Source organism: Pristis pectinata, chromosome 9, assembly GCF_009764475.1.
Source record: "Pristis pectinata isolate sPriPec2 chromosome 9, sPriPec2.1.pri, whole genome shotgun sequence".
Classification (NCBI taxonomy): domain Eukaryota; kingdom Metazoa; phylum Chordata; class Chondrichthyes; order Rhinopristiformes; family Pristidae; genus Pristis; species Pristis pectinata.
This window is the reverse complement of record NC_067413.1, coordinates 84,748,301-84,776,098: the sequence shown is the minus strand read 5'-3', so window position 1 is coordinate 84,776,098 and position 27,798 is coordinate 84,748,301. Positions and strand designations below refer to the sequence as shown.

General features: G+C 41.0%; 1 protein-coding gene across 2 annotated transcripts in view; it reads right to left on the bottom strand.

Annotated features, from left to right (window-relative positions):
* Positions 1-27,798, bottom strand: part of LOC127574306 (zinc finger homeobox protein 4-like) — a 201,362-nt gene that overhangs the window by 148,862 nt on the left and 24,702 nt on the right. For both annotated transcript variants that reach the window (XM_052023207.1, XM_052023206.1), the window contains one exon: positions 27,188-27,690. In XM_052023207.1, coding sequence (XP_051879167.1) covers positions 27,188-27,690 — 503 coding nt within the window. The remainder of the gene's footprint in view (positions 1-27,187; positions 27,691-27,798) is intronic.

The window sequence follows — 27,798 nt, the reverse complement described above, 5'->3', positions numbered from 1 at the left end:
ACATCCTGTCACAAACCAAAGGCAGGAAGTTGCGGATGAGAAATCCAGGACTACTTGTATTGCCATGTAGTTATGCTTTAATGGGTTTCCAACTAATTTCCAGTGCACATCTGAGGAAGACAAATTTGGACTTATGAAGGCAGGAGTCAATAAATCTCTTCCAGTTATTTTGCAACATTACTAACATCTCACTAGAGAAGCCAAATATGACATAGAATGCCGTTCTTAAAAGGCATACAATGTGCCCTATAAATCAGTTCAATACACATTTCCTCAGATAATGAAATATCTTTTGCTGGACAAGATCTGGACAACCTCCAAGCTTGGACTGATAAGTGGCAAATAATATTTGTGACACAGAGGTGCCAACCAATGATCTCTAACAAAAGAGAGTCCAGTAACATCTCCAAGGCTTTCAGTGAATCAACATCAAGGAATGTCTTATTTTCAACATGCTAGGGCTCACCTTTCTCAGAAGCTTAAAATGGACCAATCACATAAATATTGTGGTGACAAGAGCAGGTCAGAAGCAGAATGTTCTACAATGTGTGATACATCTCCTGACTCCTCAAAGCCCCACCACTTACATAACACTAGAGTGCATTTTCAACAACACTTGAGAAGATCAACACCATCCAAGACAAAGCAGCTGACATGATCATCACCCAATCTACCATCTTAAAAGTTCAATCACAACACCACTGGCAAAAACTCATTGCCATGTGTACCTTTCCACTGGTTGAATTGTAACAATTTGCCAACACTTCTTCAATGCCATTTAGAACATGGGCAGCAGGTGCATAGAAACAGCATCACCTCCATCTGCCCCTCCAAATCTCGCACTTTCCAAACTTGGAAGGACTTTGCTATTCCCTTTATTGTCACTGGATCGAAATTAGCTCCATACATAACGGGATTTCATGATACCTTTTTCCACACAGACTTTAAAGTTCAAGAAGGCAGTTCATCTCCAGCATCTTAAGGACAGTTAGCGAAGGACAACAAATAACAGCCTTGTTAGGGTCATCTACATTTCAAGAATGAATGAATAAAAAATAAATTTCTTTTGCCACCAAGTATATACCAACATTTTACAGATTTTACTGAATAACGATAATCATTGTAACAAATCCCAGCCTTGAGACCAAGTAGAGTTATAGGGAGAAAAGATAAACCTAGTTATTCTATAATTATACTAATGAGGTTTATTTACTTTATTTGGCCTCAGAATCTTGGCAACATAGACAAGATTTTATTGACGTCGACATTTCACTGGCAGCTAGACATGTCCTGTCTCACTGTTCAAGGTAGTGTCCATGACCCAACCATCTTTAGCTACTTCATCAATGACCTTGTTCCCATCATAAGATCAGAAATGGGAACAGTCACTGATAACTGCACAATGTTCGATTCCATTCACAACTCCTCAGAACCAGTCCATGCTTGCAAGCAGCAAGACCTTGACAACATGGGTATGGACTGACAAGTAGCAAGTAATATTTCTACCATAAAAATACCAGACAATGGCCATCCTCAGCAAGTCAGAGTCTAATCACATACCCTTTACATTCAGTGGCATTACCAAGGCCAAAACTCCACCACCCTGGGGCTCACCATTGACCAGAAACTCAACTGGTTCAGTCATAAAAATACTGTGGCTGCAAGAGCAGGTCAGAGGTTGATTATTGCGTAGTGAGTGACTCACGTCCTGACACCCCAAGGTCTTTCCACCATCTACAACACACAAGTCATGAGTGTATCAGCATACTCTCCACTTATCAGGATGTTTCTTTTCTTTAGACAGCCCTTAAGACTGAGGGTGACTTGCTTCCCTATGGGTTTTGTGGGCTCCGCATCAGCTAATGAGGCCAAAGTGGGAACCGCAGACTCTTCCATAGATAGGGCAGGAAGGGGCTGGTGAGACAGGTGGGTGGGCAGTTTGTGAGGTGATGAGCTCCTTCCACTGCTGACGCAGATCTTCTGTGTGCTTCCAATACATGGCCCCAAGGTTCTCAACAATGTCCCGAATGCACCTTCTCCTCTTTGAACAGTCATGGGCCAGAGGGTTCCAGGAGTCAGTGAGGATGCTGCACTTCTTCAAGGAAGCTTTGAGCACATGCTTGATTTTTTTTTGTCCATCCAGTAGCTTCCTCCCATGACAGAACTAAATGCAGCTATAACAACATTCAAGAAACTCAATACCATCTAGGCTAAACAAGCCTGCTTAATTGGCAACCATCCACCAACCTCTACCACGAAGGCAACTGTATATATCACTTACAAGATACACTACAGTTACTTATTTTGAGCTGACAGCACCTCCTATACTAGCAAATTCCATCATCAAGAAGGACAAGGGCAAGAGGCACATGGTAATACCACCAGCCGTATGTTCTCCTCCATCCTGACCTAGTAATATATCACTATTCCTTCATGTTGCCAAATATAAATCCTGGAACTCACTCCTCAACAGCAGTGTGGGAGTACCTTCACCAGAAGTGCTGCAGTGGTCAAGAAGGCAGCTAATCACCACTTGTCAAGGGCAATTAGGAAAGGCCACTAAATGCTAGCTTTGTCAGCAACACCTACCTCCTGAAAAATGAATAAGAGAAATCTTACTCAGGAGCAATCACTTTTATAATTCAGTAGTTTGCTATACAACTTCAACAGTCCATAAACAAGCTAACCCCATAAAGCAGTACAAAACATGTAGACCTGAAGGACATTAGTTTTATAGTGAACTTAAATTTTTTCTGGTTTTAACCCACAAAATTAACAAATGTCTTGAAATAAGTTTCACAATTTTCACTGGTGGGATTTGAAGTTGTTTGCCTTGAAAGTCAAAGTGGAACACTGTTTTGTGTTATGCAATTGTATGTTTATTGCCAACAGCAAAACACAATAACCAACCTTCTCCAGGTTGTTTGGTATCACTCCGGAAATTTGACTGGGCAATTCTGGGTGTGTGCCAGTCTTAAACTCTGGATGTAATTTCCACATCAGGGACACGTGGGATTATGCCAATCCCTGTGCAACACACTTTTTGGAGCAATATAAGGGAACTTGGACTGAGCAGTACCCTTCACGTTCTGCTACCCACCTGGCAGCACTCCCAGGTCAACATGGTCTAACAAGCATAGCACCAACTGGGATGCCTGCCAGCTAAGGGAATTACTTGTCCTCATCCTCCTCACCCCCTCCTGCATTGCAGCAACCTCACAAATCCCATCAATCCCAATCCCGACCTGAGGGCCTGTGATCATCCAAGACCCAGACCCTGATCTGTTGCACGTGTCCCTGTAGATGCTAAAAGAGAATCTGCCAGTTACCAATTTGCCCCCTCCACTTGTATTATTGGCCCCAATCCACTCCTCCAAATACCAAAACTGCTGATCTCTTTTACATCCGCTTCCACTCTCCAACGTCAAAACAGTAGTTCCCCAATCCTTCCATTCTAACTCCCCAATTCAACCTCTCCAATATCCAGGCTGCCAGTCTGAGACCCATACCCTTGAAACATCCTATCAGCCAGTCCTTGATCCAAATTCCTAATCTGCAGACTATTCTTCCCCAAACCATGTCTCCAAACATGAAGACTGTTGGCACCTGATCCAAGTGCAATCTATACCTTCTTGACAGCCATTCTACCAGACCCAATCCATTCCCTTCCAAATATCCAAACAACCAGTCCCTGATCAATCCCTATAAAATCCAGAGTACCAGATCATTATCGATCCCCACAAAATATCTGGATCCATCCTCTCTAACATCCAGGTTCCCCATTCCAGATTAATCCACACCTAACATCCAGACTCCCCATTCCCACTCCATTCCATAGCGAAAATCCACATTCCCTATTCCATCCGCAGTTAACATCCAGACTACCCAGCTTGGTCTGCCTCTCCCAACGTACACTTTACCATTCTCCGATCTATCCTTCCTAATGTCCAAACTACCAGATCCCAAAACCACCCTCTCTTAACATCAAGACTGCTTAACATCCAAGACCATTCCTTTCTAACAAACAGGCCAACAGTTCCCAATCCAATCCTTCCTAATGTCCAGACCACCTTTCCCCAATCCATCACTCCTAACATGCATATTATCGCTCTCCAATCCATCCCGTCTTAACATCCAGGCTATGAGTTTTCTATCTACCTTATAATATCCAGGTGACAAGACCCAATCCACGTCCTAATATCCAGATCAACAGTCCTTGATCAATGCCCTCCCAAAATCCAGCCCGTTTTCAATCCATCCCCTCATCATATCCAGACTACCATATTCTGATTTGACAGCCTAACATCCAGACTACCAGTCACATCATAACATCCAGGAGGTTCACCAGGTTGTTGCCTGGATTAGAGAGTATTAGCCATAAGGAGAGGTTGGACAAAGTTGGGTTGTTTTCTCTGTAGTGTCAGAGGCTGAGGGTTGACCTGATAGAAGTATATAAAGTTTATGAGAGGCATTGATATAGTCAGAGTCCTTTTCCCAGGGTGGAAATATCAAAAACTAGAGGACATAGGTCTAAGGTGAGAGGGGGAAAAGTTCAAAGGAGATTTATGAGGCAAGTTTTTGGTTTTTGTTTTACACGGAGAATCCCCTGCCTGGAACACACTGCCAGGGGAGGTGGTGGAAGCAGATACGACAGCAATGTTAAAGAGGCATTTAGACAGACACATATACAGGCAGGGAATGGAGGGGCTTTAGACAACGTACAGGCAGATGGGATTAGTTAATTTTGCAATATTGGTTTAGCACAGATATGATGGGCCTATTCCTGTGCTGTACTTTTCTGTGTTCCTAAATGGCTGAGAGCACTGGATATAAGAGAGGCCATAGGACCAGACAACATCCCAGATGGAGTATTGAAGACCTGCACTCCAGAACTTGCTGTCCTTTCAGCCAACCAATACAGTAACAACACTGTGGAAAATCTCTCAGGTATGTTCTGCAGGAGAAATCTAATCTGGCTAATGACCATTCAGTCTGCTCTCAATCATCAGTGCTACTAATACCAGCCATCAGATGCCATTGACAGTGCTATCAAATGACTCTCAGCCACCCATAAACCTATTCACTGATTCCCAATTCAGGCTTTGCCATGACCACTCAGCTCTGGCTACCATAGTTATGGTGCAAAAGTGGGCCACAGAGCTCAATTCCTACACGAGGTGAGAATGTCTGCCCTTGGTCGGAGTCATACCTTGCAAAAATGTTTGTGCTTGCTGGAGGTCATTCATCCCAGTGCTACAACACCCCTGAAGAAGTTCCTCAAGGCAGTGCCCTCAGCCCGAACATCTTCACCTGCTTCATCAATTACCTCCTGTCCCATCGTTAGATCCGATGTGGGGATGTTCATAGGTGACTGCACAAAGTTCAATTCCATTCACATCTCCTCAGAAATGAAGGAGTCCATGCCTGCTTGCAACACGAGCTCAACAACACTCAGGCATGGAAGGATAAGTGGCAAGTAATATTCTTACCACACAAATGTCAGACAATCAACATCTCCAACAAGCGAGTCTAATTGTCTACCACTGACATTCATTGGCATTAGAACTGCCAGGTCTTATACCTATAACACCACGGAAAGTGGCTATTTGGCCCATCAGGTTCCTGGATGAGCAATCCCTTTAATCCCATTCCACCTATCCTTATTTCCCTGTACTCCTGTAACTTATTCCATTTCACACATGCCCATCAATTCTCCTTGGATTCTTATGCTATTATGAATTTTATCCATTAACCCACAAATACATCTTTTGGACATGGGAGGAAATCATGGCACCCAGAAGGAACCCACGTAGACGCAAGGGAACGCGCAAACTTTGTACAGGCAGTATACGATGTCAGGATTGAACCTGGGTCCCTGGAGCTGTGCGGCAACAGCACTAAAGCTCCACCACTGTGCTACCCTTTCAATATCCTGCACATCATCATTTACCAGGAACTCAGCTGAACCAGTCACGTAAATACAATTGCTACAAGAGCAGGTCAGAGGCTGGGTATCTTACAGTGAGGGACTTGACCCTACAAGGCCTTTCCACCATCTAGAAGGCACAAGTCAGACGTGTGATGGAATACTTTCCAGTTCCCTGGATGAGTGCAGCACCAATACTTTGCAGTAAGCTCAACACCATCCAAGGCAAATCAACCAGATTGATTGGTACCCCACTCAATCCCCATCAAACAAGCATCTGAATATCAAATCACCCAGTTAGTAGCAGCAGTATACAACTATCAAATGGCATTGACAGGCAAACTTCCATTCAATGGAGTCGTTACACATTGGCTCAATCTAAATGAAGTGTATGGAAGTAAATGCCTTGGAACACAGAGACTGAACAGCAATATACAGGAGGACCTAGATTGTGCTTGGGAAATGTCAGAATTGGCAGCTTTAATAGCCAGCTTAGTCAGTGTGTGACATGGCCAGATTCTCTTCAGTGTTTGTGAAGAGGGCTTCTTGTCCTCCCTCCTCATGAGATCCCATTATTCACAATAGGTAATCATACCAGAAAATGCTAGAAACACTCAGCAGGTCAAACAGCATCAGCAGGGAGAGGAAAAGAGTCAATGTTTTCATTTGATCAGATATGGAAAAGTGGGAAAACAAGCATGTTTAAAGTTGCTGAGAGGGGCAAGGTCTCAGAAGGAATGTCCACAATCAGGTGCAGGTCAAAGTCGTCAAGGTAACCATTACTTTTTAAACTGGTAGTTGGACACAGTGAGAAAAAGAAATAAATTGAAACAAAGGTACAGCCTCATCTGTGAAGAGAGAATAGAAGGGGATGATTAGCTCTCAGTGTTAAATTTGATGTTAGGTCCCAAGTGCTGCAATGTAAACAGATGGAAAATCAGGTGCTGTTCCTTGAGTCTGTGTTGGACATTGATGATGAAACATAGGACACTAAAGGCAGCGAGGTCAGAGAAGGTGTAGAACAGACAATTAAACTAACAGGTGACTGGAAGTTAACACTGTCCTTGTGGAATGAACATACATGTTCTGCAAAGTTATCAGCAAATCTGCTTGTGCTTTTTCCATTGTAGAGGACACCACATTGCGAGCACTGATGTCCAATTTCCTGCCCATCCTTTTATTGCTACAACACCCCAGAATACATCAAACCCCTTCACACTTTCAAAGCCCCTGCAGCAGAGAATGCAGAATATTCACAATTCTCAGAACAAAGACGTTCCTCATCAGAGTCCTATATGTTTAGTCCTTTATCCTGAGAATGTGACTCAGAGTTCTAGATTCCCCAACCCCGGGAGACCCTTCCCACCATCTATTATGTCTTAACCTCTTAAGATCTGTAAATATGAGATTGTCCATCAATGTTCTAAACTCCAGAGATTAGAAACCCAATCCAGTTAATTTCTCTCATCCCTGGAAAAAAGTCTTGTGAACATTTAAACGGAGACACATGAGATTCTGCAGAAGCTGGAATCTGGAGCAATACACACAAAATGCTGGAGGAACTCATCAGGCAGCATCTATTGGAGGGAAATTAACTTGATGAAGGGTTTCCACCCGAAATGTCGACTATTCATTTCCCTCCATAGATGCTGCCTGACCCACTGAGTTCCTCAACATCTTGTGTGTACTGCTTGTGAACATTTGGTGCATTTGCTCCAAGTCAAGTATATTTGCCTTTCAATTTGGTGATCAAAACTGCACACAGGAATCCAGGTACAATTTCAAAGTATTAGTTAATTACAGCAAAAAATCTTCACACTTATATCCCAGCCCCCTTCCAATAATGGTTAACACTCCATTTTTACCTTCCCAATTGCTTTGCGTTTGCATGGTAACCTCCCGTGATTCTTCATACATCAATATTCATTAATCTCTCACCTTTTAAAAAGTAATTTGCTTTCCTCTTCTTCCCACCAAAGCTAATAATTTCATCTTTCCCACTTTCTATTCCACTAGTCATATTCTTTCCCTCTCATAATCCATCTACATCCCTTTGCAACATCATTTGTATTGCATTCTCCTCACAACTTATTTTCCCACCTAATCATGTATCATCCAGGAATGGAATGATTAGGTACATTACTCCAGATCCCATTTTCCAATGAGGTTCTGGGTAATTTTTAGCCAGCTCGAGGTGGGAACTGAGATGATAAGGTAGCCAACTGCTTTACATGTGACATTAGGCAGCCATTTTTCAGTTGATTAAGAATAGGTACTCCTACTTTATCCTCTCTGGAGCACTGTAGAATGGTTACATCTGTGTCAGTAATTCCATCACTCCCCCAACACGTACCCCATTCCTTTTCTCCATCCAATATATTCCTTTCATTCAGCTTTTATCTTAAAATCTTCTGGCTTTCAGAATCAGTAGCAGCATTTAGTATGGAATAATATTAAAATCATTTGTGATCCAAAAATACATTGTATAATGTAAAGTAAAATATCTGCAGCAAGATTAAAATAATCGGGGAGATTTATCGGCAAAATCTGAATGATAATTTGAACATATGGCCCATTGAAATACCCGTATGCAAGAGTGAGTGTGAGGATAGTGCTGCAGCAGGGATCTGCACTAGTAATGTATTGTGCCTGTGAGAATCATGACTCCTAGGCCTACTGCTAGCAGTTGCATTTAAAATAAACATGAGAGGCAAAGCCACAACAGAAGCATGAACTTTGCAGTACAATCTCCCTCCTAAAACAGCATTCACAAAGTGCACAACTTACCTGGTCATCATGTTGCTGGAAATGTCACCCAATGATAGGGGAATGGTGGGTGGGGGTCCCCAGCAACAGAGAACATAGGACCTACTCCGCTGAAGGACAACCTCAGACTTATCCAGTCATTGGAAACCAAGGCACATAGAGATTTCTTCTCAGTGAGTAGTGAATCTCCAGAATTCTCTACTGCAGGCTCGCTCATCAGAAGTATTTAAAGTGGGGTCAACACATTTTTAAAAGATCGGGGAATTGAGGACTGTGGGAATCTGGCACAGAGGAAGAGTTGAAGCCTGGGGTAGATCAGCAATGAACAAATTTAATAGTGGGGCAGGCATGAGGGGACCAGATGGCCTACCCCTGCTCCTATCTTCTTGTGTTCTTGTAAATTCAACTCGTCCAACAGCAAGTCAAATTATTAAGTCACTCCTGGAGACCTGAATAATGGTCCAGGACCTTTTAAATAATGCTGGAGCAGATCTTCACATCCATTGAATGCCAGCACTTGTGTTTAAGGCTATGCCATGGCCAATACAATATTACAACAGCTGTAAAACTATGCATCGCATGCCATTGACCTCACTGTTGCACAGTCAATGGCCTTCGTGCACATGACATGACATGACATGACATGACCACATACAGAGCATCACTGTGCAACTTCTTGCACAAGTTTTTGACCTCAATTCCATCCTGGACTGAGTCTCTAGAATCAGGAGTCACGGTCTCAAAGTAAGGAGGCAAGACTGAGATGAGAAGGAAGTTCTTCACCCAGAGGCTATTGAATCTTTGGAATTTGCACGCAGGTGTTATGGAGGCTTAGTCACTGAGTATATTTGAATCACAGATCGAATGTTTTTTTATGTTGTTAAGGGACATGGGGTTAGTGCAGGCAGATGGTGCCGAGGTAAAACGTCAGCCATGATCAGACCATATTACAATATAATACAAAATAGGAGGCCATTTCAGCCCACCAAATCTGTGCCAGCTCACAGAGCAATTCCATTCCCCACTGGTTTTCCTTGTGACCTATTCTCCCCATATCCCTTAACTCCAAGACTCTCCCACCTATGCACCGAGGGCAATTTACAGTGGCTAATTAACATCAAGCTTTGGAGCACCTAGACAACCGCAAAACATACGTCAGGCTGCTGTTTATTGATTACAGCTTGGTGTTCAACAGCATCATCTCCTCAGTACTAATCAACAAGCTTCAAAACCTGGGCCTTTGTACCTCCCTCTGCAACTGGATCCTCGACTTCCTTATCAGGAGACCACAGTCAGTATGGATCAGTAATAATATCTCCTCCTCGCTGACAATCAACACAGGCTCACCTCAAGGATGCGTGCTTAGCCCACTACTCTACTCTCTCTACACTCACGAATGTATGGCTAAGCACAGCTCAAATGCCATCTATAAATTCACCGATGACACCACTGTTGTTGGTGGAACCTGAGATGCAACAAGGAGGCATACAGGAGTGAGGTAGATTGGCTGGTTGAGTGGTGTCGCAACAAGAATCTCACACTCAGAGTCAGCAAGACCAAGGAATTGATCATGGACTTCAGGAAGGGGAAGTCGGGAGAACATACACCAGTCCTCATTGAGGGGTCAGCAGTGGAAAGGGTGACCAGTTTCAAGTTACTGGATGTCAACATCTCGGAGGATCTATCCTGGGCCCAACACATTGATGCAATCACGAAGAAGGCATGGCAGTGGCTCTACTTCATTAGGAGTTTGAGGAGATTCGGTACATCACCAAAGACTCTTGCAAATTTTTATAGATGTACGGTGGAGAGCATTCTGACTGGTTCCATCACAGCCTGGTATGGAGGCTCCAATGCACAGGATCACAAGAGGCTGCAGAGGATTGTAGACTCAGCCAGCTCCATCATGGGCACAACCCTCCTCACTGTCAAGGACATCTTCATGAGGTGGTGCCTCAAGAAGGCAGCATCCATCACTAGGGACCTGACCATCCAGGACATGCCCTCTTCTCATTACTACCATTGAGAGGAGGTACATGAAGACCCACACTCAATGATTCAAAAACAGCTTCTTCCCCTCCGCCATCAGATTTCTGATTGGTCCACGAACAAATGAACACTACCTTGTTATTCCTTTTTTTGTTGCACTATTTATTTTTGTAAATCATAATTTTATGTCCTTGCACTGTACTGCTACCGCAAAACAACAAATTTCACGTCATACAGTAAATCTGATTCTGATACCAACCCATGGCTCTGGGATGTGGGAGGAAACCAGAGCACCCGGAGGAAATCACAGGTAGATGTGCAAACTCCATGCAGACAGCACCAGAAGTTGTTGTTGAACCTGGATCACTGGAGCTGCAAGATAGCAGCTCTACTTACTGTGTCAGTGTCCCACTTACTCCCTTCTTATAAGGAACAGAATTTCTAGCCCTAGGAGTTTTAAAACTGAATTAATTATATCCCCTGCTAAAAAACTTTCAGCACCTGATTTATCAAACATACATTGTATTATCAAAATCAGATGAAATTGACCTGTTTGAACATGAAGCTGAGTAACTCCACTCCCCCAGACACGTCATCATGCACTGACAGATGAGATTTTACTTCTCGGTTAATTTAATGGAGCGATGCGCTTTCAGAGGAGATGGAAATTTCTCCTAAAGTCATTCTGCTTCACTGTCTTTGGCCTGCTCCAAAGCAAACAACATGTCTGTAAGCTTTCCATGGATCCAAGAAGATCAGTAATGCACCCCAACAGCCCCATTCTCCTAGTGATTGCCCCCTCTCATTACATGCTCCACCACACCTCGGAGGCACAGCCTGATGAGTTGCAGCCTCACAGATCCAGCTACCCGGCTTTGATCCTGATAGTCCGTGCTCTCTGTGTGGAGTTTGCATGTCTTTCATGTGACTGCGTGGGATTCCTCCGGGTGTTCCGGCTTCCTCCCCACGTTCCAAAAGTGTGCAGGCTGGTATGTTAATTGGCCGGTGTAAATTGACCCTACTGCGTAGGTGCATGGTGGAAATTGTGAGGAGGGGGGTTAACTGATGGGAACATGGGGAGAATAAAATGTAAAATCGGATGCTTGATGAGCGGCATGGACTTGGTGGGCCAAAGGGCCTGTTTCCATGCTGTCATCTCTCCATCTCCCCGTGACTCTTTCTGCTACCCAAACCTGCCTTTCTCAGATTTCTTGTGACAGCAATCCCTCATCTCACTGTTGTAAGCCCTGATTTCATTTTCACTGGTCATTTTTGTACAAGCTATCCTTTCATTACCCTAACTAGTGAGGCTTTATAAAATGCAGGTTTAAAACCTAATCACTTGTTTTTATTAAAACACTCTGGCTTCACTACAAATAGATAACAACTGCTTTAAAACCATCCTAGTACACCCAGCATTGTACACCACTAATGAGCCTGGAGTACAAAAGCTTTAAAGAACACATGTTCCTTACTACCACTATGCAAATTAAAACTATTTAAAAAATGTGCTGGTTTTATCTTCTATGTTTCTTTGAGTGTCAGACTGAACTACGTTCTCTGTTACTTCACTCAGTGCCTGGGCTACCAGTTGAGTGACACGAGTTGAAATCCCACTTTGGCAGCAGTGGAGTTTGAATTCTGTCAATTAAATAATCTAGGCTTTTTTTTAAACTGCCAGTTTCAGTTATGGTGACCACAGAACTACCAGATTGTTGTAAACACCCTTTTGATTCCCTTATATCCTTTTAAACTAGGAAATCTGTGGCCCTAACCAGTCAGTCCCATTTGTGACACAAGACCACAGGAATGTGGTTGAGTCTTAATTACCCTCTGAAATGGCCCAGCAAGCCATTCAATCCTATCAAGCTGCTGCAATAAAAAGAGCATATGTAAAATAAACAGACAGACCATCCATCATCGACTAAGCACTAAATTTGAACACTGCAAAGTCACTCCCAGTCTAGGCAAACTTGCAAAATCCTCATCTGAGGACTGGAGTCTAATTTGGGAGAGTTATGTCACACACTAATCAACAACCTGATACGGATGTACTGTCACAATCGTACCTTTCAGACAACATCCCAGAATCCTCTGTTACAATTCCTGGATATGTCTCGTACCACTGGCAGGACAAATCCATCAGAAGTAGAGGTACAGTGCATCAAAGGCAGGAGGGAGGACCTCTGGAAATCCACAATATTGACTCTAGACTTCATGAAATTTCACAGCAGCAAGTCAAATATGGACAAAGAAACCTCTTCTTGTTACTACTTCCCTCAGTTCATGAATTAGTACACCCATGTTGAACAGTACTTGGAAGAAGCACTGAAAGCAGTAAGAACACAGACAGTACTCATTACCAAGAGTGGCACAGTGGCATCATCGCTGACCACAATGGCCAAGTCTGAAGGGATACAACAGTCAGAATAGGCCTGCGGCAGGTAGTCAGTGAGACGGTGTGAGGGATAAATGTACTTGACACCATTCTCACCAAGCTACCAATTATAGATATGCCTGTACATGACTGTATCAGAAGTGACCAATGGACAGCACATGACAAAGCCTGGTCTTAATAACACTTACTCGTGTAGAATGGAATAGAGTAGTTCAAGGGACTCGAGATGGGCACTCACGAGGTGTGTGAACCGTTAGCAGTACATAGGGAGATACAAGTGGTTTCTGAAGGTCAATCACCCAACCCCTGGAGAATCAGGCATAGACTGATAGTCAGAAAACAACATTCACACCACAGAAGTGCCAGGCAATGACCATCTTCAACAGGAGAATTTAAGCAACTATCCTTGACATTTAATCATTACGTTCCTCATCATCAAAACCCTAGTGTCAACATTGACCAGAAATACAATGGAGATGCCACATAAACACCGATTTCAAAATCTGGTCAAAGGCCAGATCTCCTGACACCCTGAAGCCTTTCCACCATGTAGAAAGCACATCAGGAAAGTGATGAAAGACATTCATCTAGGCAAATAAAGAACAACTCCAATAGCATTCAAGAAGTTCATTACTGCCCAAGAAAAGGCAGACCAATTGATCTGCACTTCACTCACCACTTCAAACATTCATTCCCTTCACACTGGGGTAACGTGGCTGCAGTGTGAGCCATTTACAAAATTCACTGCAGTTGCTTGTCTCAGCTCCTCTGACATTGAGTGCAGTTCTGGTTGCCCAGCTACAAGAAGGATGCTATTAAACCAGAAAAAGTTCATGAGGATGTTACCAGGACTAAAGGACTTGAGGTATATGAAGAGGGTGGATAGGCTGGGGCTTCTTAAACCCTGGACCATAGGAGGCTGAGGGGTGACCTTACAGGAGATACATAAAATCATGAGGGCCATAGATAAGGTAGATACAGTCTTTTGTTTTACAGGGTAGGGGAGTCTAAAGCTCGAGGGCACAGGTTTAAAATAAGAGGGGAAGCATTTAAAAAAGGGATCTGAGGGGCAAATTTTTCCATACAGAGGGTGATGGGTACATGGAATGAACTGCAAGAGAAAGTGCAGGGGTGGGTACAATTACAATGTTTAAAAGACATTTAGATAGGTACATGGATAGGAAAGGTTCAGAAGGATAGGGGTGAAACACAGGCAACTGGGACTAGCTCAGGTAGACAACCCGATTGGCATGGACAAGTTGGGCTGATAGGCCTGTTTCTGTGCTGTATAACTCGATGACAGCACCTCTCAAACCCACACACAACAAAGCCAGCAGACAGTTGGGAACATGCTTCCAAATTACACACCAACCTAACATGGAAATATAATGCTGGTCCTTCATCATCACCAAGTCCAAACTTGGAACATTACATCTTCACCAGAAGGACTGCAGTTGGTCAAAAAGTTGGCTCATCAGCATCTTTCAAATGCCCCTAGGGATGGACAATCAATCCTGCATTTGCCAACAATCTCCTCATCCTAAAAAAAACACTGGTGGCTGATCTTGTCTGAAAAATATTGTAGCTGAACTTAACTTTGTCCTAAATTGCCAAAGAGGTGCTTTTATGATGAGGATTGTCATAGATGCGCCTCTTTTGTCCATATCAATACGTTACCCCCTGCACCATGAGCTTTTATTATCCACAATAATAATTTCTGATGTGGCACATTATCAAATGTATTATGCTAATATGAACACTCTAGAAAATCTGGAAATGAAGTGTAAGGTATTAGAGCATGGACAATATTAGTTTGGAGAAAATGCAAAACTAGATAATTTAGAGTAGTAAATTTTAATCCTGAGAAATGGTCAGTTTGGGCCACACAAGAAGTAAAATTTTAAATATACTAGGCCACGGGAAACTCAGCAGATAAAGAGATACCAGAATGGTTGAATAAAGCAGTCAATACTTTTTCTCAGCCCTGCTCTTGAAACAAGAGGAACACAAGAAACGCCCCAAGATCTCTAAGCAAACCTACAAACCATACTGTAATCTCTCATTGGCAAGATGCCCTCCAAAGTTCTACACAGGTCACAAAGCCCTCCCCTCCTCTGCAACCTTTTCCTTCATTTCCAAGATCTCACTCACTTCCCCTCCTGTCATTCTCCTCCTTGATCAATGATCTTCCCCTCCCATCAATCTCCTACAGCCTCTGATCTCTCCCATTGCCCTTTGTTGTCCAATGTCTCTACTAATGACCTCCCTCTGCCCCTATCCTATATATTTAACACTCGATACATCCATCTCTCATCGCACCCCCATGAAAACCATTCCCTACTCCCTCCCAGCACCCCTCAAAGTCTTCCTCAACAACTGAACTCTGTGTGTTACAACTCTTAATGCCTTTCAATCAGGCTGGCTTAAATTGGAAAGCAGAAATAATGGTAATCAGATTCTCCCATTAAGGGCAAGAGAACCTGGCTTTCCTTACCTCAAAAATATATCTCCATTCCTTCTCAACTTCCTTAAGAATCTCTGGAATTAGTCCCAAATACAGGAGAGCACATTTTGGTGAGGTCCAGTCCAACAATAAAGAGAATGGAATGGAAAGAGGTGTAAAATGGTAACTTAAAGGAAAGAATTCCTCAAAATATCTTACTATAATTTCACTGGTTCCTGTCCTTGAACTCATCAGCAAATTTGTTCATCGTCTTCTGTTGATTCTGGCCTTGAGCAATGCAGAAGACGTGCCCGAATTGCCCTGCGTGCTACATAGTTTGATGGCATGATTGACTAAACTCATTCAAGCAGAACTATACTGATAGAAGAATATGCTCACCCCCTCAATCTGGGTTAGATTGAAATTTAAGCAACAAAATTGAAGGAACAGCATACCATCGCAGTGCACCCTGCCGTCCCTGGTGGGTTCATGCTTAAAAAAAAATGGTTCAGTCTAGCATTTTAAAGCATAGCTCAGTCTCCCTGTGATCTGGAAGGTATTAAAAACAGGCTGTTTTCAAATGAGTTCGACCCAATGATTTTAGCATGTTATAACAAGGGCTTGACTACTCACAGATACAGACAAATGAAAACACATATTGTACATTTTACTGAGTAATGAGTGAAATATTACTGTTGCAGCCTGAATGACAATGAATCAAAAGGTGTTTTTTTTTGTAAACCCACATGGAAATCCTATCAAACACATCTTCACTAAAATGCTCAATGCTTGCTTTGAAGAAGGTTGTTCAGGTTAAAAAGGATTTTTTTTAAACAGCGTTAGTAATTGCTGAAGGTGTGTGAATCATGCAAAAGGTGTGGAAAGACCATCTACAAATCAGTTTTTCATTAAGCCGATCAGTTTAATGCATTGCAGCAAACTGTGAATTCTGTGAATTTAGTAAAGTTAAAAGAAAAATATTGGCTCCAGTGAGCAAAACACAGAACAAGCAAAAAGGAGAAAAAAAATAGCAGATGATTTTCATGGAAAAGTGAACAATAGTGGACTTATTAATTAACAGCAGTTGGCTTGGATTCTGAAGTGCAAGAACCCAATTTGCCCCAACGCTGTGAGGAAATTATGATCTAGAAGACTGTTAAGTCCTACAAGATACACTTGAACTTCTAAAAGACTTTATGCAAGTTATGCAAGAGCTATTAATTAAACTCAAAGGTGTGAAATTTCAGAATAAATTTTTGAACAGATGTGAAGTAGACTAAAAGGGGAGTGAACAACAGGATGCTGTATTTGTATTCAATTAATACTTGTCAAAAAAAGTTTTGTCAGAAATGGGTTAACAGGAATCTGCAAGCCAGAGCTTTGTTTGATATTTATTCTCTGTTACTTTGGTTGCATTAGATTCCTGAATCCAGGCAAAGTGTTCATATATAGAGATAATCGATGCAGCCAACTGGACTGTACATAGAAGGGGAAAATAAACAGACAAGTGTTGTCCATTAAATATGTTGAAATAAGTATGTTGAAATTAAGTATGCCAAAGATGAAGCTGGTACAGAGTTCAGCTTTGTCTTTGAAGACATAGCACTATTCCTGCCAGTGCATGGCAGCAATTAAATTCCATGGTGCAAACATGAGCATATAAAAATCAGTCCTAGCAGGAGAACCATATTTTCAGCTTGAATATTAAATCCAGTTTTAGTGGAAAAGGGACCTCCAACCATTGTAATGAGTGGAGTCCAGATATCTCAGTTATGATGAAAGGTTGGGAGGTTGGGGGCTTCAGCATGGAAAGAAAATGTTTCTGAGGTTATCTTAAAAATATGTATTGGATTGTAAAGTATTATGTTATGCTGTCAGGCATGCACAAACTGGTAAAATGTAATTTTGGAACTAACAATCAATGTCTTTGATTGATCAACATATGAAGTAGATTTCCAGATATAATGGAAGAGGCAAAAATCCTGAAACCATTTAAAAAAAAATTAGCTGCTGTGATCAAAGGGTCCCCCTGAATGGATGAAATATGATGTTACTCTTCTAACTATTTTGTGATCTGTGAAACTTCAGCCGTTGAATTGGCCTTCTGCCATCTTTCAGCGCTGTCCTTTCCACAATATACAGACTGAAGTAAAACAAGCAATTTGATCAAACCTGCTCCGTCATAACATAATTTAACCTGTATTGTTAATCAATAAGATGTAATTTGATCGCAAAAACACAGATGTTTCTCAAAGAGCACTTTATTAATTCTTAATTTTAAACTAGTGCAATGAAAGCTTTAGTTTCCATTTTTAAAATTAAGACTACAAATACCAGTGTTTCAATAATCTCATGGAACCAACAGATAAGGAATGCAGGATAATGATTAATGCACATCTCAAGTATACGTGGAAAAAAACGTGAGTCATTTTAAATTCTGAAAATAATGTATCCTGATTCACTGCATTACCATAGAATGTGGCTTTGGGAAGCAGACCCTCTGATTCAACACTTATGTCTGTTTCATGATTTACTGGCTACTGCTCTAAATCGTCTGTATGCAGTATTTAAAAAAGAAACAGCACCTCACCCATCAAAGAACAGGTGCAATACACCAAGTCAGTGTGCGTCTAAACCAGGCCATGTGTCAATATACAATACACATAAAATCTCTCTGTGTAGGGTTCAGAAAGTCTTACGTGCAAATAATTTTGTTTAATTGTACTGTAACTCAGAACCACTAGAATTTTTCCATTTGCTCTGAAAGAACCCATTCAAGAAATGTTACTAGTGTAGCCTGAACACTGGCATGTTTGCAATTTAGTAAGACCTTTAAAAGGCAGCTAAAATGTCCATTTTTAGCAGTGGCTCAAAAATTCTATTTCCCTCCCCCCCCCCCAACAACCTCTAATTTCTATCAAGCCAAGTCAGTCACTGATGATGTTTTCATGACTGGAAGAACTCAAATTATGACTTGGCGACACAGTGTTTTGTAACAATGAATTTCCATTCAGAATCTATTCAGGATTAGTAACTCTGCTACCTATAATAGTGAGCAGATTCAGCTAACAGGGCCAGGCTTGTTGTGTAAAATGTGGCACTGACACAGAAGTCACAGATCAGCTGGCCTTTAGGAAACTTTGGTTTCATGATAGGATTGTAAAATAAGACTGGCAGAATAATCATCCACTTCCCCAGCTCAAAGTTGTTAAGTACTTCCTGAAGTACATGGAGTACTATTTAAGTTTTTATTTTTTTAAACTGTTACAGAGTAAAAATATTTGGGTCAGTCAATTGTTGGCAGCCTCATCATCCAGAGGAACATTTACACCAAGTAGTCCAACTCTGCATTCTGAGGATTGATGTGTTGATGATTGAGAGTTGACTGACGGGGTGGTAATTGGCTTGAATGGGGTTGTCCTGTTTTTTTGAGAACAGGACACACCTGGGATACTTTTCAGTTTGTTGGATAAATGCTTGCGTTGCAGCTGTAATGGGACAGCTTGGCTCTAAGGCACAGCTGGTTCTGAGCATCACCACTGGAATGTTTTCATTGACCATACCTTTTGCTACATTCAATGCGCTATGTTGTTTCTTGATCTCACACGACTCAGCTGGCTGAAGGATGGGGTCGATGATGGTTGGGAACTCCCACTGAGACTGGGTGCAAACACTTCAGCCTTGCTTTGTACAGTCAAGCTGGGCGGCACCACCTTTGAGGATGGATATTCATGGGGAATCCTCCCATTAGGCATTTAATTGCCCAGCGCCACTCAAGACTAGATGTAACAGAATTGCAAACTTTAGATGTGATACATTGGCTGTGAAATATTAAAACTCTGTTCATAACCTGTTACTTCCACTGTTTAACATGCCTAAAGTCCTGTATAAAGTCTTCTCATTCTTGGGTACACTCTGTGGTGCTCCTGCCTGTCTTATCTACACTCATGAACCCCAGCAATTTCCTGGTCCAGCAGAGTAAGCAATACATTGGACCATGATAGTGCTGGTATACAATTTGACAGCCACCCAACGCCTGCAGTGCCTAATGAATACCCAGTTTTGAACTGGTACATCTGTTTCTAATCTGAAGCAAAATAATGGAAGTTGGAAATTTAAAATAAAAACAAAGTGTTGGAAATTTACAGCAGTTCAGTCAACTTCTGTTGAGCTTTACTCTTCAGAGATGCCACCCGACCTGCTACTTCCGACATTTTCTGTCTTTATGTTCTTGATCTATCCCACTTGGCTCAACAACACAATAAAGGGGTGACCACAATGAATGGGCAGTGGTCAATCCTATCAAATCTCTCCTAGGTAACACATCTGCAACAGGTAGATCATCAAGGATGAGATTAAATTGGTTTTCTCCCATATTTGTTGGTTCTCTTACCACTTGGTACAGGCCCAGTCACACCCTTCAAGATTCTGCCAGCCCATTCTACTAAATAATACTAAGTCACTAATGAACATGGACAGGGAAGGCCCACCTGGAGTTCATTTATGTCCTTTCCAGCCTCAGTGTTGTTTATCTCAAAGGAATAGTAACTTATCTACTCAGAAAGGACAGTAGGCAGTAATTAGAGGTTTACTTGTCTGTGTTTGATCTAATATCATGAGACACTATGGAGGCTAGGGTCAATGGTGTGTGTTCACAGGGCTACATCCTTTTGAATGTACACCACTGTGCTGCTCCCTCTTCTGGGTCTCCCTGCTTGTGATACACATGGATTGTGACGGTGGATTCTGGAGCACTGGCTGAAATGTATGATTCTAATAACCCAGATACCTGGACTAGAAACTAGACACAATAGTTCAAATCCCACCATGGTAGCAGAGCAAGTTATATTCAGTCACTTAACTAAACTTAGAAATTTGGAATAAAAGGTTAGTTTCAGTAATGATAACTAGGAAACCACCAGATTGTCATAAAAGCCCATCAACAAAATACTGCAGATGCTGCAAATCTGAAACAGCAGAAAAAGCTAGAAATACTCACAAGGTCAGGCAGCATCTGTGGAGAGATGCTTCAAGTCAATGACCTTTCATCAGAATGTAATACCCCATATGGATCACTGATGTAGTTTAGGAAGGAAATGTGCCACCTTACCTGGTCTTGGCTATTTGTGATTTGGCACACAAACAGCTGCCCCCAAGCAAGCCAACACTATAACAAATCATGATGACAAAACTTTACAAACTAAACCCAGATGAACCATCTGACATTAATCTCGGCACTGGATTTAGATTCACCAAAGACACAATGGAACTTGTGAAGACTTCCTCGTAAATGTCTGATAATTTGTGACAAGTTTCCAGATGTTGCCCTACTGACAGGCGAAGCAACAGCTTGACTGTAGTCATGCTCACAGCATCATACCTTTCAGTCCTTTTCTCAGATTTCTTCATCACCATTCCTGGGTACATCATGTCTGATTGGAAGGACACACCCAGTACAAGAGGTGGTACAGTGGTTTCCAGACAGGAGGGATTATCCCTGGAGATGCCCAAGATTGACATAGCATCATGGACAATGACAGCCCATTGGCAATTACCACCAACTGTTCTCCCTCAGCTAATAATCAGTAATTCCTCACACTGAACATATTCAGAAGAAACATCGAGAGCAGAAAGAGAACAGAATGCTCTCCAAATTGGAGGACTTTAATGTTAAACCCAAGACCAAGAATGGCTTGGGCCACTGACCAAGGTGGCTGAGTCTGGAAGGAAATGACTACTTTACTGGGCATGTTTTAACCAATCTACCTGCTGTAGCCTCAAGCTATAGCTAACCACGACAATATTACAATCCTGTGGACACAAAGTCTTGCGATCCATTGCTTTGAGAGGCCACGTCACCATGGTTGAAAACTGAAAAAACATTTTGAATTCCAGAACTCTAAAACGTCTGTCAGTTTTTCCCAGATTCCATGAGAATAACTGCTGTTGACAACAAATTTAAAAATATTAGTATGTCACATCAAAGAGTGGGTAAATGGAAATTAAGAAGAAAGTTTTTACGGGAGTCATTCCTAGCACAAAACAAGATGGTTGTGGTTAACAGGACAAATGCTTTCACAACGCAATAGGAGGAGTTCACAAAAACAGTCTCCTATGCCCAAACATCTTCAGAAATGACCTTCCCTCCAACATATAGGACAATAGTGTGGATCTTTGTTGATCACTGCACAGCTTTCAGCCCTCAGGTACGAAACAGCTTATGCATGCAGCATGACCCAATCAATATTCAGGCTCATGTGGCAAGTAATAATGGCACGACAGTACCAGGCAGTCACCAACAATCACCAGAATAGTCCCTAGGGTTCTAACCACTGTTGGTCAAGTTACACTATCCAGCCTAAATGCAGAACAAATAAACATTTAAACTCAAAATGCCATTTTAGTGAGTTGACAAGGCAGAATTTGGAGCATTTAGCAAACTTTGCAGATGCTTAATCTTTCCACCATTTTAGATGTCTCCTTTGATCCAAACAGACTCAGCTGGTGACTAAATGCAGGATTTCAAAATATAGTCTCAGATACAAAGAGTAAACGCCACATTGCTTCTGTGCACCAAAGTATCACATCGCTTGTTGCAGGAATAAAGTCTGCCAGTCGGAGGCCAAGTACACACAACTCCTTCCGACAGGATTTAAATTTGCTTTTGCAATGAGGCCAATTTTCAAGTTGTTTGGGATTTTTTCTTTCAATCCATGTATGGTTTAGTTGCCTATACTGTGTTAGGGCACTCTGAAGTGTCAGTCAGTTTTCCCCACATTGTGTTGTACAAGGTTCTCTTTGTCATCCCACCTCTGCTCCAGCTGCAAGATTGCACACCTGCCATTTGGAGAAAATACTGCAGAGCTTTTGATTGTGTTCGACTTTGATAATCATACCACGATGTTCAACAGAAACACAAGCATGCACATACACACACACACACACACACACACACACACACACACGTGTGCACACATTGGTGGGCATGCACTTCAGAAAATGAAGTTAACAGAAAACAGGTGGTAGAGTTTCCCCATCATCTCCCATACCACCCCCTTTCCCGATCATGACTAAAACAGGTTTTCCATCTGTAAGACGGTAGAGCCTTTGATTTCTTTGGATTGAAGTGCTACTTTTTTTTAAAGAATTATAACGTATTGGTTGTTTTCTTACTTCATTGGTTCCATGGTTAATGATTTATAATTATTCCCAGAAGACTTAATGGTTTATATTCATTCTCAATGCATAGTATATCATGGATTACATTTAACAAAAGTAAAACATCTCACAGCGTAGATGAGAACTTTTGATTGGCAAAGTGTGCACACAAATCCTTACTGTATGTACAAATGTTTTCACATTTGTTCTGTGTGCACCGTTACCATTTTAACAGAGTAAAATTTACAAAGCGCAACTTTTTTTCAAAACTTATCAATTATAAGTATTAAATAATATTTGGTCACTGATAAAAATGAGTAAAGTGAAGGGCAAGAAGATATTGTGCATGACTGTACAATGCTGTATGACTAACTAGTAGGCTTGGATTCATGTCTGCAATTTTCCACACAGTAAAACTCCCAATTTTGACTGAGATATCAAATGCAAAAAGGAAAATGTGCTTACCACAGGAAATTAAAATTGCCCCCAGGCTATCCTTGGTGCATCTTAGTTACAGAAGTGTGGGATCAACAGTTGTGAAATACATTGTCAGTCAGCCTTTCTACCTGGCACATGGCTGATAGAACCAGAAGATGAAAATAAAAAAGATAAACAGGAAAGGGGTACAGAAATAATTAGTCTTATTTGTCAATTTACTCCTCTCCTGAAAGCATTAACTGTTACTGAGGTGTTCCCTTGGATACATTGGCCTTGATAATAAAACTCTCCCCGATGGACAAAAGGGAGTTGCAGTGGTCAGGTGAAAGTAATAAATATGGGGCAAGGGATTCTAAGGCAAATCATTTTTTTTATTATATACAGTGGTAACTATTGAGGTGTATGAATAACTTCCATGGGAAGAGATGGGACTCTTACTGAAAATTTAAATCAAGCTCCCATAATACAACGGGAAATGCTCATGAAGTATCTCCAAGGAGAAACTCTATTATTGTGTTCACTAACGGCCAACCCTTTTGGAATTTACATGAAGGGAGATCCTCAAGTGCTTCCAAGAAGAAATAAATCTGGAGTGCATTGAAGAGGAATTGTTCACAGGGTGTGTCAAAAGGGACATTTTTGTGGGCTGTGCTGTGTCAATGGGAAATCTTTATGGAATGCACTGATGAGAAAATACCCCAGATTGGGTTCATGGATATTTTTCTTACATACTCTTGGCAGAAGCCTGTTCATAATCTGCTTGGAGTACATTTATACTCGGATGTGGGTTGATTTTGGGGAGTGGGAGTATTTCCAGCAGTATTACTGTCTGTGGCAATTAGTTTTTAAAAGGACAGTCAAAAGATGACAACAGCTTTTTAATAATATCATCCTGTTGTATTTGACTGCACATTGATAAAGTCAGCATACACCAAATTAAAAGGAAAACAATTACATTGATTTGCATTGAACGCCACACAATCAGGAAGTGTAAACTCTTGCACTGCAACATCTCTGAGGATGAATCCTAAGGGAATTCTTTGGAATCTGCAGACCCCTGTCTTCTAAGTGAATCTCTTACCGTCATGACTGTACGAAGAGGCATCCTTGTGGAGCATGTCAGGTTATTTCTAAATTTTACCTGGTGGGATACTGTCAACGTTTGTCGAGTGAATTTTATCAAAATTATGGGAATGTGGTTTCGTGGAACTTCCTAGCACATCATGTCGAGAATGTCTAAAGATTTGAATAATAGGTAGTTTCAGCCATGCATTAGAGGATAAAAGGATAATATTGATTCATCCACTATCTGTAAAATTAGTGGAATTCACAAACAGGAGATGACATGGAAATCATCTGTTTTATACAATCACCTAATGTCACATTTGACCCTTGCACTTTTCAGAGTTTCACTGAAAATTACATCGAGGGAAATCATATCAGACTATGCAATTCAGGGATGTCCACGAAGGTTGCTTCAAAAGATTTTCAAATAGAAAGTTGAAAGGAAACTTCAAAGTCTGCGCCTCAGACTATCTGGGCAAATCGTATTTGGGATAAATTTTGCTGAGTATATTTAGTGAGCAATCTCTTTAAGATGATCATTAGTTCCTATCCAGGCCAGAATCTTTAAGGGGAAATTGAATTACAATGTTTTCTTTTCAATTCAATACTTGTTGTCTTTTGAAATAGACACAACCAAACTCAATAGGATGATAGGATTAAAAAAGGACAGCTTCCAACTTGCCCATATAAGATCTGACCTACAATCAGTAATGCTATCTGCAAGGATTCTGCCTGTCCACCCTGAGCATTATACAGGTGTTTTCACTTGGAAGAAATGTTCTCAAATCCAAGCAGTAGCCATTTCACATAGTTGTTAGGGTATACTTTAGACTGACAACAATTCCCTGAAGTATTATGCTCTGATAAAATCTGAGGTCCCTATTTGCAGATTTTATTGCACATACTTTGTGTGCACAATTATTTTGAACTGTCACTGATTCTGAATGTTTCTGCTGAGAATTAAAAAACCATTTGTGAAGAATTCCATTTTCCATTTCTATCAATTCCCAAGGGCCCTGCTTAAAACCTAACACTGTAATACCAGTCTACTGTGGCTCTGAAATTTAAAAAAAAATCATATGTCACATAATTGGCATGACGGTTATGCCTTCTGGGTTCAGCTTGTCAAGATTGTTCTAGCCACAATGCTAGGAAAATAATAGCAGAATCAATAAAATGGAAGAGATATTTGCAGCTGTTGTGTGTCAATAAACCTGTAATAACTCTTTAGGTTGTGCTGACCAAACATGATTCTAAAACCTTCTCAGCAACATCAAACATACTGATTTGTAAGGAGGACAAAGAAAGCACCTTCATGGAAAACCAGCAGATCCATTACTAGTTAAAAAAACTTTTGTTACGTAATGTTCAAAAATTTCCTTTTTTTTTAACCCCAGTCGTTTTTTCTTCATTTTGTAACCTTGTTACTTTACTAATTAAATATAGGATTCTGTTCTCACCTTCACATCTATCAAATATTCATAGCATTCCAGCTGAATGTTAAATAACTCTTGCTATTAGTGGGTGTCCTACGTGAATACACAGATAAGATCTGAAGAATGGATTCTATAATTACTGTATATTCTCTGCATGTCAAAGATGATTAATAGTGTTGGCAAGTGCCTAATATATTCTGAATTTTAATCTTCTACACAAAACAATTTTTCAAAATAAATTTGAATGTTGTCAATCATTTACTAAAGTTTGAAAGTTTTGTAAATCTAGACAACTCGATTAATGCTCAGATGAAAACACCAACATTAGCAGGAAACAAATTTCAAAGAGGAGCCTATTGACAAACATCTGATCATCTCAATATTTGATTTTTTTTAAAAAAAACATCATGCAAGAAAGACCAAATTTACTTTACAAAACAGGCCCATCAAAGTCACGTGTTTCCAGCTTGGCAAGATTCTTAAATATCAGTGAGCATCAACAACATCACACTTTCAACTGAGCATTCAGCCCTCAGGAAGGTCAACTCGTGATGTCAAGTAAACATGTTGAAACAGCAATAGCCTTTCAAGTTATTAATCATTTCATGACTCTTTGGTGTGACTAGTTAATGTCAGCATTCCAAAGAGCTACTTTTCTGCAAAACTATTAATGTCTTGGTCTCAGAGTCCAAAAAGCTGCAAGACTTCAGCCACACCTATCAAGTACTCCTTTTCTGAAGAATAATTAGGAATGTCCATCACAACAACCACATCCGAAATTCATCAATCAAATTCTTTGTCAAACAGTGTTTTGTGCCCAGCTTCATTCATTGATTCTAAGAATATGTTTGGCTTCACAATCACATCCTGTTGTGAAAGAACATCTAAGGGATGTACAGTGAGCTAACACCCAACCAACATCATATAAACTAATCAAACTTATCAAAGTGAGGAAGGGAATCAAGTGTGAAAATATTAGGACTACTATCACTAATAATGCAGTAAAATCTCCTAATACAGGCCACCTCTCGAGGTCAATTTTTTGATCCCTTAAATTTTTCCCCACTATTTCTTTGAGCGAATAATTCACTGACCATGACTATACCTGTACATTTATTCCTCATTATTAACTGTGTTATTTCACTCTGTTGGGACTCATTTGTTTACTTTTACAAAACTATCAATGAGTTGCATTATATACATGACCAATTAATGGAAAAAAACAAAACCAACTCAATAATCATCAATTTGAAAAACTTTCCAATAAATAGCATTAACCAATCAATTAAAATTGCATAGCCTTGGAAACAATGTCCTCAATTTAAACTTATTTTGTTACTAATTTAACTAGTCCCATGTGCTTTCGATGAATTTGTTATATTTTTCTGTTCACATTCAGTTTGAATTTTAAAGGTTGTAGCCATAATGGTCTGGATTATATTGGTTGACTTAATTGGTTATATAATTGTTTTCAATTCTGTTATTTAGAAACACAGCCATCACAAAATATTGTCTTTTGAAGCACTGAATATTGTATACATATGAATGATCAGAACTCATTTTCTTACCTTATACAGCTTCACTGCTGCCTCATGCCTATGGTTGGTACTATGAAGGCGCAACTTATCCACACTGTTAGTATAATAGTCACAGGCATTGCACTTCAGATGCACTGGATTCCCAATAGCTACACACTTCAGCCTCCACTCATTAGGTTTACCACCTTCTCTGATGTGGGCCACCAGCTGATATTTCTGCATGTGTTTGTCTGTCTTACAATGGAGCTGAAAATTGGCCTTCAGCTGAGTGTTGTAGTTGCAGAGCTTACACTGGTAGATGTCTCCAATCACAGCCTTCCACTCCTCTTCAGGGAGTGAACGTTCACTGTTCACATGCAAGCTCAGGGCCTCCAGGCTGTCGGTGGTAAATTTGTTGCAGACAGCACACTGGAACAACTTCAGAGAAGGGTCATTGATGTAAGGTGAAATCTCTCCGGCAGTAAGGAAGGACAGGTCATCACCCACTAGCTGACCACTTGCAAGCCTCATTTCAGGTGGTAGCTCGCTATTAACTGCAAAGAGAAAATCAGAGGGAACAGTTTGCTGTTAGAAACCGAAAGCACATCCCATGAAACAGAAACACACAGAGGAATTGTTTGAAAAAAAACACCTTGGTGAGG